This window comes from Podarcis erhardii (genome assembly GCF_964252035.2).
Source record: "Podarcis erhardii genome assembly, chromosome: Z".
Classification (NCBI taxonomy): domain Eukaryota; kingdom Metazoa; phylum Chordata; class Lepidosauria; order Squamata; family Lacertidae; genus Podarcis; species Podarcis erhardii.
Window position 1 is genome coordinate 40952373 of NC_138504.1, and position 11565 is coordinate 40963937.

General features: G+C 44.9%; 1 protein-coding gene and 2 long non-coding RNA genes across 4 annotated transcripts in view; 2 read left to right on the forward strand and 1 right to left on the reverse strand.

Moving 5' to 3' along the window:
• LOC309333827 (stomatin-like) overlaps nucleotides 1–1915 on the forward strand; it is a 45018-nt gene extending 43103 nt beyond the window's left edge. The window contains exons 6-7 of one of the 2 annotated variants that reach the window (XM_081847798.1): nucleotides 745–879; nucleotides 1553–1915. In XM_081847798.1, the coding sequence (XP_081703924.1) occupies nucleotides 745–879; nucleotides 1553–1741 (324 nt within the window). In that variant the 3' untranslated portion in view covers nucleotides 1742–1915. The remainder of the gene's footprint in view (nucleotides 1–744; nucleotides 880–1552) is intronic. The other variant, XM_081847797.1, reaches the window with a different exon arrangement.
• Nucleotides 1916–4082: 2167 nt separating this feature from the next.
• Nucleotides 4083–8386, forward strand: LOC309333869. The gene is made up of 3 exons (XR_014152734.1): nucleotides 4083–4159; nucleotides 4999–5131; nucleotides 6281–8386. It is a non-coding gene; the product is annotated as an uncharacterized lncRNA (long non-coding RNA).
• Nucleotides 8387–11116: 2730 nt separating this feature from the next.
• Nucleotides 11117–11564, reverse strand: LOC309333901. Its single transcript, XR_014152772.1, has 2 exons — nucleotides 11489–11564; nucleotides 11117–11244 (listed from the first exon to the last, which is right to left on the reverse strand). It is a non-coding gene; the product is annotated as an uncharacterized lncRNA (long non-coding RNA).
• Between the last annotated feature and the right edge of the window lies 1 nt (nucleotide 11565).

Sequence of the window (11565 nt, forward strand, 5' to 3'; positions counted from 1 at the left end):
GATTAGTCAAATTCATTGAGGACAAAACTATAAATGGCTGCTAGCCTTGATGGCTATGTTCTACCTCCACTGTCAGAGATAATCTGCCTCTGAATACCAGATGCTGGGAATTGCAGGTGGGCAGAGTGCTGTTGTGCTCATGTCCTGCTTGTGGGCTAAGACATCTAGTCACTGGCAGAGGAAGAGGGGGGCAGGGGCAGGGGCAGAGCACCGCCACCAGCACCATGGTCCCGGTGGGGTGCCATCACAGCTGCCCCTCCACGCCATGCCCCCAGGACATGTGCCATGCCCCTGCAGGCTGTGCACCACGCCCCCTGGACATGCACCATGCCCCTGTGGGTGGCGTGCCACGCCCCCAGGACACGCGCCAGCCATGCTCTCACCTGCTCTCCGACCCCAGTGCCAGAGCAGGAAGCTCCACCACTGCATCTAGTTGGCCTGGATGCTGGACAAGATGGAAAACTGGCTGATGTAGCAGATTCATCTTATGCTCTTGCGGGCCTTTTCAAAGTGCTACTCCAAACAGAGCTTCAGAAGGGGATTTTGAAGGGCAAAAAGGTCACCTGACATAACTGTAGTCCAAGAGGAGTGGGGAAAAGATAGCCATTTGACCCGTGGGGTTAATATAGTTCCCTGTTTTTATCCCAGCTTCTGTGACTTCCATTGGACCAGCCTGACCTCTTGCATAATAATATCTTGATGGACAAGTGCATTCCTGCATATCTATATATATTTAATGAACAGGTCACATTAGATGATGCCACAGATGACTGGGGCATAAAGGTGGAGCGGGTAGAGATCAAAGATGTGAAGCTGCCCATCCAACTCCAGAGAGCCATGGCCGCTGAAGCAGAAGCTACCCGTGAAGCAAGAGCAAAGGTACAGGAGTTCTATAGATTTGGTTTAGCTGGTGACTTTCCAGAAAGTTCATCACCCAGAAGACAGTAAAGGGGTAGTAGGAAGTACAGTAAAGGCCAACATTGGCATTGTAGGGCTATTAACCTGGGGTCTATGACTTTAAATTAGGGTTGGGGAACCTCAGGCCCTAAGGCCAAATATGGCCCTCCAAGTCTCCATTTCCCACAAGTCTGTTTCCATACTGTTACATTTTTTCCTAGTCCCACAGCCATTAAAGGCACAAGGTGTCATTTATTTTTCCCTGTACCTGTACTTTTTGCTGTAAGCAACTCCTGGGAAGATAATTATTCCTTTCAGGGGGGGAAGATAGAGGAAATGTCTCCCATTCCTTGTGATTGCCTAGCAACAGTGATTGACTATAGTGTCCTTAATCACAGCAGCACCTCCACATCTGCCTAATAAGCCTTAGAACATTGCCTCCGCATATTTGCTTTCTAACTTTCTTTATAGATGTCTGACAGACTTAGCTTTCATTAACGAAATAAAGTGAGAGTCATTCAACTGAATGAGTTCATTCCTAGCCTGTGTATCTCTATGACTAGGTCTGACTTACTTAGGAATGGGTGCAGCTGTTACATAAGGCCACCCTGATGTAAAACTCCAAACTCCTTACCTGGAATTTCTTCCCTTCTAGGTGATTGCAGCAGAAGGTGAAAGGAACTCCTCCCTGGCCTTGAAGGAAGCCGCCATCGTGATCACAGAGTCTCCTGCAGCCCTCCAGCTTCGCTACCTACAGACTCTGACCACTATCGCTGCTGAGAAGAACTCTACCATTATATTTCCGCTGCCATTGGATATGCTGCAATGTCTCATAAAACGTTAACTGGGGATGTAGATGCAGGACGAGGGGCTGTTTCTCAGGAGCCCAGATTTTCTTAAAAGTGCAATGCAGTGTTGGACAAAGGAACATTAATTTAATTGTTTGTTAGCAGAGGGTTTTTTTACATTTTGTTTTTTCACTTCTCTTCCCAAACAGGAATAAAGTTACTGATTTTAACCCTGTATTCTCAGTCATCTGTGCATCTCCCTTTTGTCCCCCTTTGTCCCATTTCTGATTTAGAAGAAGAAGAAGAAGAAGAAGAAGAAGAAGGGGAGGAGGAGTTTGGATTTGATATCCCGCTTTATCACTACCCTAAGGAGTCTCAAAGCGGCTAACATTCTCCTTTCCCTTCCTCCCCCACAACAAACATTCTGTGAGGTGAGTGAGGCTGAGAGATTTCAGAGAAGTGTGACTAGCCCAAGGTTACCCAGCAGCTGCAGGTGGAGGAGCGGGGAAGCGAACCCGGTTCCCCAGATTACGAGTCCACCGCTCTTAACCACTACACCACACTGGCTCTAAGGGCCTTATAGGCTGCATTCAGAAGGTCCCAGGTTCAACCCCTGGCATCTCTAGGTAGGGCTGGAGAAGACTTCCTGTCTGAAACCCTGGACAGCCACTGCCAGTCGCTGTAGACTGTACTGAGGTAGATGGACCAGTTCGGTCTATATAAGACTGTGTAGACATTACCAGCTTAAAACATAACAAGGTGATTCTTTTTCCCAATCCATATGGAAGGAGGTTTGGAGAAAAAAAAACATATCAAGATGCAGTATTTCTTAAGGAACACGTGGAGGAATATGAATTGTGGCTAACGTATGTATACTGCCTCCCCAAAAAGCTGTGGGATGCACTGGATGCAGAGTAAATGGGAGTGTATATGCTGTCTAAGGCAGCTTCCTCTGTTCCTACATCCCTGCAGCCCAATACACAGAGAGAGATATTTGAAGAACCATCCAAAGAACCTGAATGATGGGCGAATCAGTATAGGGCATGTTTTAACTATGAAACTTCCTATCACAAGATGCGGTGGTGGCCACCAACTTAAGCAGAGCACACATTATTGTTTGCACCCAGTAATCTCCCACTGCTGGTGTTTGAAGCCAAGTACAAATGAACTTACCTACAATTCTTAGGTGTCCTATAATGTCTTGGATAAATACTGCTGCTTGGTGCAATTCCCTCAAACCATCTTCCATCCAGAGGTGTGTACATTTGAGACAACTGTTGCACACGCTCAGATGCCAGTTTTCTTTAAAAGGAGTTTGGTGTGGTGGAACAAATCAGGTGGTTGTTGTTGTTAAAATTTCAATACTGCCCTTCATCTGAGGATCACAGGGTGGTTTACAATATAAAAACACAAAAATACACACCATAGTAACAAACAAAAACAACACCACACACACATTTTAAAAGGCCATGGATAAAGGCCTGGGAAGAGAGGAATGTTTTTGCCTGGTGCCTCCCTAGTGAAAGCATTCCACAAGTGGGGAGCCACGCATAAAAGGCCCATTCTCATGTTGCCATTCTCTGGACTTTTCATGGAGGAATCACAGGAAGAAGGGCCTCTATGTTGTGTGTACAGCAACATTAAAAAGTGACTTGAAACACACCGAGGGGCAAATGGTCTGTGATTCCTACATTACAAGGGGTTGCACAAAATGACCCTTAGGGTCCCTTCCAACTCTACAGTCCTATCATTTTATGAATGACCTCAGTGTTTTAACACTCGTGTATGTAGCCCCCAGCATCAGAGACAGACAGTGTGGCTCTGAATACATTGCAAGCCTATGAGCATGTCCCAGGTATTTATCAACATGAAATAATCCTAGATACAGGAGAGCGCGGTTGAAACAAGTCTGCGTCCTTATGAAGCCAATCTGTTCACATGCAAAATAAGCTGAAACAAAAACTTTCAATCTTGAAGCTGTGTCCCAAGTCAGGCAAATTGGAAGTGATATTGTCAATCAAGCATAGATGAACCTCAAGTACAAAATGCAGTTTAAGAGAACTGCATGGCTGTTATGTTTATTGATCTGCTTAAGACATTTATATCCTAGTTTTCCTCCAAGGAGTTCAAAGTGACATACATATTTCTCCTTCTTCTCATTTTATCTTCACAACAACCCTGTAGGGCAGGTTGGGCTGAGAGGGAACGACTGGCTCAAGACTGAGTCCCTGGGGATTTGAACCCTAGTATCCCAGGTCCTAGTCCAACACTAACTGCTATGCCACACTGACCCTTGTAGAACCTTGGTGTGGTGGCTGTGCATTTGATGTCACCAACAGCCATTGCTTAGCAACGAAATGTGCATCCGTTTGAACTGAGGTTCCTCAGCACATACAGTACAGGGTTTAGAGAGATCTACTGTGGTGATCTTTGCTTTTTTTGTTGACAAGATGGCATCTGGCAAACTTCTGGCTGTAAGTGAATGTTGACATTTCTAGTGGACTTAGCTCTAGGGTCCAGAATATTGGCAACACAAACTTTGGCAAATAGCTATCAAAGGTCAAAGAAAGGCAAGTTTTTGGCAGAGAATAATGAAGGCTCTAAAGGAAATGTTAGTATTATATATAGTTAGGGGTGCCAAATTGAAATATGCGGGAGGAACATACTTGATCACATGACACAGTGCACACACACACACACACACACCATTTGAATGGGAATGCTCATCAACTCTGGGGGGAGAGCCAGTGTGGTGTAGTGGTTAAGAGCGGTAGTCTCGTAATCTGGGGAACCGGGTTCGTGTCTCCGCTCCTCCACCTGCAGCTGCTGGGTGACCTTGGGCCAGTCTCACTTCTCTGAAGTCTCTCAGCCCCACTCACCTCACAGAGTGTTTGTTGTGGGGGAGGAAGGGAAAGGAGAATGTTAGCTGCTTTGAGACTCCTTAAAGGGAGTGAAAGGCGGGATATCAAATCCAAACTCTTCTTCTTCTTCTTCTTCTAATCTAGTTTAACATGGAAAGGAAGAGACAGAAAAAGAAAAATATATATTCAGCCAGTGCTGAATATATATTCAGGGGTACACATACCCCTAAACATTTTGTGAATCTAAGTTTGGCATCATTGAGGGGCAGTATTTCAATATGAGTAGGAAAGTGAGGTACCCCTAAACATATTTTTAGGGGGGAAAGCACTGTTTTCAGCCACTGTCTTGAGGTGGTGGTGATGATGACAGTCTAACAACATTTAGTGAACCAGAGCACTGCCTATATGCTGGCTTCTTGTCCTAACAGTAACTTCTCTGGGTCTCTCCTCAGCCCTCCCTGGAGCTTCCAACATCCATGCTGGGTCCACTGGTGGCAGTTTCATGCCTTTGTGCCTTGGGTCCTGACATGGAATGCAACCAGCAGGCTGCACAAACCCTCTGAAATATCCTGCCCGGGAAAGAAGGTAAGCCTGGAAGGAATGCATTGCCTGCAAGACCGTAAGCCCAAGGATTACAGAAGCACAGAATAATTGTTGTTATTTGTCAGAGGTCCAAGCCAGTGCACCAGAAGAAACTGGTGCACTGGCTTGGACCTCTGACATTATTGTTTTTTGATTTTGATTTTAAAACAACAACAACAACAACAACAACAACAACACCCACCTTGGTGGAGGGGAGTGATTCAAAAAATAGCCTAAAGACGACTGAATGCAGCCATGGAAGGTTGAATGCTTGGCAGGGGGCGGGGGGCGGGATAGAAATGGAGTGGTTGAAATCCCGAAGGGCAGCACTCCAGACTGCAACGTTTTGTTGCATGACCCAGCTGTAAATACATTCTGTTTAAAGTGACTACTTCCCCTGCCCTCATGTTTACACCACCTTTGGGATCTCAGGGCTCATCCACACGTCCCCTTGTCCCGTGCATAGAAAACACGGGTGCGGGTGGCTCATACGGAGCTGTGGACAACCCCGTATGAGCTCTGTCCGAAGAAGGATGGGACAACACAGATTGTTAGAACTTCAAAGCCTTTAAAGGGCCAACAACCCTCTGGCCCCAAGACAGGCACTCTTCCTCCATTCCATAGGCTCCACTGCCTGGTAATATGCCATGGGGGGTGGGCATCAATTTACCATCACAGACACAGATTTTAGGAATGTTGTGTTGCGTGTGATTTTCAGGGTGGCTTTTAATTGCTTTTAATTTGATTTGAGGGAGGGCTGGGGGCACTACTATCCCGGATGGTGGACACCGCAACTGCTCTCTGTCCCCAGGTCAGCCTTGACCCAGGGAAGGGGGAGCCTCAGCTGGGTGCCCCACAGCTGCCCTCCTTCCTGACCCAGGGAAGGAGTTGCGGCTGGGAATGCAGGACACACATGTCAGGACACGCAGAGATCTTCACCCTCCACAGCCATCAGCCCCCGCCTCTGGCAGGGCGCGAGAATGGGGGGGAGGGATATCTGGTTCACGGGGGGACCCCCATGTTCTGCGCCTGGGGCCATGTCCCCCATGCCCCTCCCACGCTACACCACAGCTCATGCTGTGAGTTCTGAACAAAGAAATCTGGTGGGCTACTTGGATTTTACATTGCTGAAATTAGTCCCTTTCGCCTCAGTACAGATCACCTGCAGTGGCCGCAAACCAGCAAGGTCAACATCAGAGGATCTGGAACTACAACCATCCTCTGCAGAACACAGCAACTCCGGAAACAGAAGATTCAATGAACGGCTGTCATCTGCGAAAGACACCCACTGATTATGCCAAGTAGACACCTCTGCCCTCGAACCAAAAAATTGTGGTGACTTCGATACCTTGATATACAACTGTTAACACCTCCAGCCTTTGTTTATCTCGCATCAATTGCCCACTTTTGCCAGTGGCACACACACACATGAGCATGTCCTCCCTCGTTCTGCCGGACCCGCACGTCAGCAATTGCATGTCAATTGGACGCTCCTCAAATGGTTGGTGCTATTTTCCAGAACACTGATTGTATGTATGTATGCTCTTGTTGACCTTTTTCTATTATTATTATTTCAGTGTTCTATTTTTTTTGTCAAATCTTTTTTATTGATTTTCAATTTTTTACAAACAGGCCACTAACTGAACCAAATTTAACATTTTTCCAAAGAAACACCAGTTTAACATTTTTCCAAATCTGACTTCCTGCACACCCTCCTAGAGATGTAAGTAGTTCTTAGTGCTGCATCATATTCCCCAATTATTTCTAGTTTGCCTTCAAACATTACAAATAACCTTCCAGTACATTATATTTGCTTTTTTAAAAAAAACTCCTTTTCAAACAGCTATCCATCAATCAATTCCTGCACATATATTAAATTAACATTTCCAATTTCAGGGAGTGAGGTTACTTATCAGATTATCAGTCCCTGCTGAATTATTGAATAATATTATATAACATTGAATAAAAATTCCTCTCCTTTCATCTGCGTGTATAATCTTCTTGCTGCTCAACTCCCTTTCCCTCGTCGCATGTAAACGGGGTTCTTTTTCTTTTCTTTTTTACAGCAGGAACTCAAAGGTCGACCATCTCGCTTGGTGCATTTTCCAACCAGCCCATAATCGGCGGCGGCGGGGCGGGGCGCGCTAACCACTTCTCCTTCACAGTTCAAGTTCTTATTACAGCCTCTCCCCGCGATCCGAGGCACTCTAGCAGATTTGCCCCACCGTTAAGACTTTCCAGCTCTCTGTGCAGAAAAATCTGCTCCTTTCTGGCCGGTTTGCTTTTAATTCCTCTGTCATAAATTGTCCAGCGATCCAACAGTCCAAATTTTAATTTGCTTCCTTATAGTTCATTAATAGTTTTGTATTCCTTTAATCCCATCAATCTGAGACCTCCGGGTATAGGGCGGTATATAAAATTCAATAAATAAATAGTAGTAGTAGTAGTAGTAGTAAGGAGGGGGTTGGGGTGGAAGGAGGAAGATGGCGTCGAGGTAAGATGCTCTCACCAGAGCTGCACAGATTCTTTATTAATTACATGACGGGGATTGCTCGCGGCCGGGCTTTCTATTTTTCTTTTTCTCGGAGGCAAGGTTTTTATATGTTTTATGTGCTCCGGCACTTAAGGGCTTTTAATATTCAAATCTAGTAAGGGAATGGTGTTTCTCTCTTGACATAAACGTGCATGTATAGCTCAGAGCAGCCTTCCCGTCCTCCATTCTTGCAGCAGCATCCACGTTATCTTGAACCTCATCGCCGCAGATTTCCCGTCCCGTTGTTTAAAAACCCTCACTTATATATTTCCATAGTCAAGGGGGGCGAGGAGAGAGATTCTGAACCCTTACTTTATAAGCACATGTTTAAATCCTTGCAATCATAAACGTTAACAAAAATAATAACAAAAATAGATCTCCCCACCCCACCTTTTCCAATAAAGGTTCCCCTTTATCACGTAGCTGCACAACAAGACAATGACCACGTCAGTGTGGTTAACTTGACCCAAGCTTACCCCACCATACATACAAACAAGCCACACACTGCAATCAACCGAACTTAACCAACCAAATCCTTGTAATCATAAATGTTAACAAAAATAATAGCAAAAAAAGCAACAACAGCCCCTATCTCCCCCTCCATCTTTTCCAATCTCATCCATGCAGGAATTGCCATTCAAGCCTCGTGCCTTTTCCCCCACCTTGTTATATGTATTTGTATCTTTCTATTTCACGAGATTACAATAAATTCTTTTTTAAACAAACATTTAATAGCTTGTATTGCTAAGGTTTTCTGTGGATTGCAGCAGATGGGGGGCAGGACAGGAAAGGCCACTTACTTTACATCACAAAACTAGGACAAAACTTTGGCATCAGTTTGAAGTAGATCATAAAAAATTGGTCAAAACAAAATAAAAAAAAATTCCTTCCAGTAGCACCTTAAAGACCAACTGAGTTAGTTCTAGGTATGAGCTTTCGTGTGCATGCACACTTCTTCAGATACCTGGTATTCTTCAGATACCTGGTATCTGAAGAAGTGTGCATGCACACGAAAGCTCATACCTAGAACTAACTCAGTTGGTCTTTAAGGTGCTACTGGAAGGAATTTTTTTTTATTTTGTTTTGACCATGGCAGACCAACACGGCTACCTATCTGTAATAAAAAATTGGATTTTGGGGTGTCAATTTATAACCCTGGGTTGAGTATCAAGTACTCCGTTGGGGGTGGCACAAAACACATGGTTTGCAGTACAAAATGAGCAAAAAACATTGGCATTAGTTGGGAGGGGATCCAAAATTTTGGGGTCACACTTTAATGAAACTTTGATGTGAGACCAACATGTTGCAGTCCTACACACTTACTAATGAGTAAGTCAAATTAAACTTATCTGGACTTATTTGATGAGTAAATGAGTTTAGAATTGCATGGTGGGGTGTTTCAAGCTCATAAGATTGTTCTTACAATAGTTATAAGGCAATGGTTGCAGTCTTACTTTGAAGTTCCTGTGTTTCTTAAAGTAAGTTACACAATATCCTGGGAGGTTATAATGCGCCCCATTGGATTTTCAACATTTGTCCTTTACCTTCTTGGGCTCCATGATCACTGCAGTTATGAATTTCCCTCCCTGCCAGGTATGGAAGAGAGAGAATGAAAGAGAAAAATAATTGAATTATATTTACTTCCAAATGTATGTGTCCTTTTCAGCCCCTCCAGAGAAGCCTGGCCAAGGCCTCCAGGTGTTCGAGTGGCTCCTAGTTATCCTTACATTCATCTTCACTCTCTTGACTTTTCCCTTATCCATCTAGCTGTACATAGAGGTAAGAATGTTCCTGGTAAATAACATTCCCCCAAAGAATAGATTCATTCCTTACTTAAATTGAATGCTCTCACACAGCTGAGCACTCATATTTTCTTCTTTTTTCTGAGCACTCAGGCTGAAGCATTATTAAAAAGTGACTCTCCTCACCCCGGTTATCACCAAAAACTACTCAGGGCACCTTCAGACCCTGATATTGGGAAAGATTGCAGGCACGAGGAGAAGGGGACAACAGAGGACGAGATGGTTGGACAGTGTTCTCGAAGCTACCAACGTGAGTTTGACCAAGCTGCAGAGGCAATGGAAGACAGGAATGCCTGGCGTGCTCTGGTCCATGGGGTCACGAAGAGACGACTAAACGACTAAACAACAACAACAACAACTCCCCCCATTATTAATTAAACATAACTTGAATAACAATATTATTCATATGAATGTAAACTAGTCCAAACCAAACATATGCCTGAGGAATATGCAGTAATAAAGAATTCTCTGTTTTCTCTCTGACAACTGGTTGAATATCCTGGAAATTACCATTCATATATTGAAAATTAAAGTATGGGGGAAATGTAATAAACAAGATATACAATCAAGGAAATCAAATGTTCTTCCAGATAGGTTGGTAAGACACAGATGGTTGCTTTTAAAGTTTGCTGTAGATGTATGTCTATTAAACACATGCCAAACCAGTGTGAGATTCCTGGAGTTTTGGCTTTTACCCAGGGTTTGGTTTCCTTTGGAATGAGGGATAACGGAGACAGTGGTGTCTTTATGCAATATGGTTTATTTACACATATACACAACATGAGCCTATGATTGAGAGGTTCACAGCATTAACACCTCAAGAGAGTCTTGCTTCTCCCATAGCCACAGCCTTGGATTCCTACAGAAATTAGGCAAGGCTCTGACTACCTGGCTTCGCAGCCTGCAGCTTGCTTCTACCTTCCAGCCCCCATCACTCAACTGTCAACTCTGGCCTTTGTCTTTCTAACTACCAGCCAGTTGAGGGAGGTTGGCCCACCCATTTGTTTTCTGGCACAGAGCCACTTCGTTACCTTAAAGGTAAAGGGACCCCTGACCGTTAGGTCCAGTCATGGACGACTCTGGGGTTGTGGCGCTCATCTCGCTTTATTGGCCGAGAGAGCCGGCGTACAGCTTCCGGGTCATGTGGCCAGCAGGACTAAGCCACTTCTGGAGAACCAGAGCAGCGCACGGAAACGCCGTTTTACCTTCTTGCTGGAGCGGTACCTATTTATCTACTTGCACTTTGACGTGCTTTCGAACTGCTAGGTTGGCAGGAGCAGGCACCAAGCGACGGGAGCTCACCCCGTCACGGGAGTTTGAACTGCCGACCTTCCAATTGGCAAGCCCTAGGCTCTGCGGTTTAGACCACAGCACCACCCGCGTCCTTAATTCTGTTACCTTAAGGGCACATAATTAGGCCATTACCTCACCAGGAAGCTAGAATAACTATTCCAGGTATTTGAAACCTTGCTTAGATTTCAACATTTGCTGGATCCAGGGATTAGAGAAGTGTCTGGCATACAGCCTGTGGTTGCAGGGCTGTTTTGCGCTCTAGGGAAAGGCACAGTTGCACACACCACCAGCTTTCTAACTTCAGTTAACGAAAAGAAAAGAAAAAAGATGTCTGATAGAAAAAAACCAAAAGCACAAAACTTGAAACTACTAAATTTATTTTAAATTGCAAGGCTAAGTAATCTGTATAAAACTGTGCCCTTTAAAGGTCAGTCTGTACAGCACCCTTCTGAGGCCTGGTGGACCTAATGATATCAAGGGCCACGGTCCTGGTAAATAGATATACAGTGGTACCTCGGGTTAAGTACTTAATTCGTTCCAGAGGTCCGTTCTTAACCTGAAACTGTTCTTAACCTGAAGCAGCACTTTAGCTAATGGGGCCTCCCGCTGCTCTTGCGCCGCTGCTGCACGATTTCTGTTCTCATCCTGAAGCAAAGTTCTTAACCTGAGGCACTATTTCTGGGTTAGCAGAGTCTGTAACCTGAAGCGTCTGGGACCAGAAGCGTATGTAACCCGAGGTACCACTGTATATCAGACTGCTTTGCTTAAAGAAATCCGTGCACGGGCAGAATGAAGCAGCCGAGGCCTCG